Raw genomic sequence first — 3105 nt, 5'->3', positions numbered from 1 at the left:
TAAAAATTTGGTTTCATTAAGTTGAGAGGATGTGTTAACATTATTGCTTGTGTTGACTTTGACTAAGTTCGAATCGAGCTCGAGTGGATTCGTTTAATATTCGAGTCGAGCTGCAGCTAATATAATAATTGCTCGATAACTTTTCGAGTTTTTTCAAGCCTAATAATAAATTTTTATTATTATAATATTAAAACCTAAAACTTAAAATAAATATTTTTTCTTCACAAATATTTAAAAATTTTAATTTTAGTTCAAAATTTTCGAATCAAGCCGAACTTGTAGGTAAATAGTCGAGTCGAGCTCAAATTTACAAACTTGTTCGAGATTTAGTTCGAGTCAAGTTAAAATATACTTAATCGAGTCGAGCTCAAGCTGTGACTTGAGTTCGACATTCCTGGTTAGCAATATATCTCTACTATTAGATTTCAAGTCCACTAACGTGTTTTTACGTCTTCACGACACTTCTAACATAAAATCTCGTTTTATAATTACTCTTAAATATATATAATTATAAAAAAAAACCAATTGGAAAAATGAAAAAGCACGTGCAAAAAAACAAAATTGTTAAAGAAGAAAGGTAAAAAGTAATAAATTATTTAATTACTAATAGTTAGAATATTGCATAAATATGGACGAATAGTCAAATGAGGTATAAACTCACGCCGTCGTCTTCACCTTCATTATTTCTCTCTCTTCTGAACTCAAAATCTCGAATTCAGACTTGAGAAACAATCTTCTATAATCTACTTAGATGATTGATTAATGGCGATATCAAGAGGAATTTCAGGTCCTTCTTTGAGCAGAAACGTTCCTGCCACTAGATTGAATCTTGAAGGCCAGATCTACGAAGATGCAGATGATGACGATGCTGCTGCTGCTGCTGCTAACGGTTCCTCTTTCTCAGAAGACTGCGATGCAACTCTCAGGTTTATTACTCAGATGCTTATGGATGAAGAGGATTTGGTAAACAAACCTTGTATGTTCACCGATATTCTCGCTCTTCAAGCCACCGAGAAATCTTTCTACAAAGCGCTTGTTTCATCTCATGAAGACAATACTTCCAGTGATTCTGGCTCTGCTTCCACGGTTACGAATCAATCCAAACCATCCGATTTGGTTCTGGATGAGAAGAATTTGCATGATTATGTCTTGCAAACGGTTTTTAGGAATTTCTCATCTGCTAACACTATTTCTCCCGCTCGCGACGATGATTCGCCAACTGGATCGTGGAACAGGAGGAGGAGGAGAAGAAAATCGCATGAAGTAGACGACGATGATGATGATGATGGTAATGATAGTGAAATCGCTGGCCCGAGTAACAAGCAATTGGCGATGTATCTAGATGAATCGGATGACGAATTGCAGGAGGCATACGATAAGGCTTTGTTATGTCCGATCTTAAACCCTCACCTCCATCAAAACTGTGATAAGACTGTTCAGATTTGTCGGTCTGGGATCAAATCGTTGAACAGGTCAAAGTCACGCGGGAAGAAGACTGGTGGAAAAGGAGAAACGGTAGACCTGAGTACTCTTCTTGTTAATTGTGCTCAATCAGCTGCTAGCTTCGATCTACGTAACGCGTATGAGATCCTAAAACAGATAAGAAATCATTCATCTCCTTATGGTAACGGTACACAAAGAATGGCTCATTTCTTCGCGAATGCTCTTGAAGCTCGTTTGGCCGGCACAGGAACTACTTCATACGCAGCTTTCATCAGGAAAAGGATTTCCGCCGCAGATGTATTGAGAGGTTATCAGCTTTATGTAACCGCATCCCCTTTCAACAAGGCATCGAATTCGTACGCGAATAAATCGATAATGAAGTTAGTAGGTAATGCGGATAGCCTTCACATAATCGATTTCGGTATCCTCTATGGTTTCCAATGGCCTTGTCTGATTCAAAACCTCTCTTTCAGACCCGGAGGTCCACCCAAGATACACATCACCGGAATTGACTTCCCTCAGCCGGGTCTCAGGCCAGCGGAGAGGATCGAAGAGACTGGACGTAGACTGGCAACTTACTGTAAGAGATTCAAAGTCCCATTCAAATTCACTTCTATAGCTAAGAAATGGGACGAGATTGAAGCTGGAGATCTCCTCCACGTCAAGAAGAAGCCAGGGGAGTTGTTGATAGTGAACTCGATGAATCGTCTGAGGAATCTTCTCGACGAGACTGTAATCCTTGACAGCCCTCGAGACGCGTTGCTGAAAGTGATAAGGAAGTTAAACCCTGATCTGTTTATCCATGGAGAGATGATAGGAATGTACAGTGCTCCCTTCTTTGTGACTAGATTCAGGGAGGCGATTTTCCATTTCTCGTCGTGGTTTGACATGTTCGATACAGTTGTTGTTGGAAGAGAGAACAGGGGAAGAATGTTGTTCGAAGAGGAGATTATGGGGAGAGACATCATGAATGTAGTGGCTTGTGAGGGTTTTGAGAGAATTGAGAGGCCAGAGACATATAAACAATGGCAAGTCAGGATTCATAGGGCTGGATTCAGGCAGCAGGATTTGAACTGGGATGTCGTGGAGGAGACTGCGGCTAATGTTAAACGGAATTATCATAAGGAATTCACAGTGGATACAGATGGGAAGTGGATGATTCAGGGATGGAAAGGAAGAATCATCTATTGTGTCTCTTGTTGGAAGCCAGCAGAAGAAGAAGATGCTCATCAACAACTTCGATACAACTAGTACTATCGCATCGTGGAGACTCATAATTCAGTGATAAAGGACACAAAAACGCGTATCTTGACGTCGGTCATGGGTAAAATAAATACTACCTACTTGTTATTTGTCTACTGTGTTTATATTTTATTATAAATACTTATTAGTCCAAACACTCCGTAGTGTTTGAGGGCATAATTTATGTTATTAAGATTATGAGTTCGAGTTTTCACAACCGGATCACTTAGAGAAAAAAGGTTCAAAAACCGAACCAATAACATGAGCCTGTGTTCAATTGCTTCTCCTAATAGCTGTTCAAGTTTTCATTGCTTGTGGCTTTGTTAGGGTTGGCAATTAAATAGTGTAAATAAATGTGTTTTGGTGCCAAAGTTAATTGGCTAATTGTTTAATGGAATTTCCATTATAGTATAAACCTAA

The 3105-nt window shown here is 39.2% G+C and overlaps 1 protein-coding gene across 1 annotated transcript; it reads left to right on the top strand.

Moving 5' to 3' along the window:
• Positions 1–668: 668 nt before the first annotated feature.
• Positions 669–3105, top strand: LOC124919116 (scarecrow-like protein 11). The gene has a single exon (XM_047459276.1). The coding sequence runs from the start codon at positions 763–765 to the stop codon at positions 2692–2694; it is 1932 nt and encodes a 643-aa protein (XP_047315232.1). The 5' UTR covers positions 669–762; the 3' UTR covers positions 2695–3105.

This window comes from Impatiens glandulifera, chromosome 1, assembly GCF_907164915.1.
Source record: "Impatiens glandulifera chromosome 1, dImpGla2.1, whole genome shotgun sequence".
Lineage (NCBI taxonomy): Eukaryota > Viridiplantae > Streptophyta > Magnoliopsida > Ericales > Balsaminaceae > Impatiens > Impatiens glandulifera.
The sequence above is the reverse complement of the archived record's forward strand: the minus strand, read 5'-3'. Positions and strand labels throughout refer to the sequence as shown.

Excerpts from the sequence above, each read along its gene's own strand:
- LOC124919116 (XM_047459276.1), top strand. The coding sequence starts at position 763 with ATGGCGATATCAAGAGGAATTTCAGGTCCTTCTTTGAGCAGAAACGTT.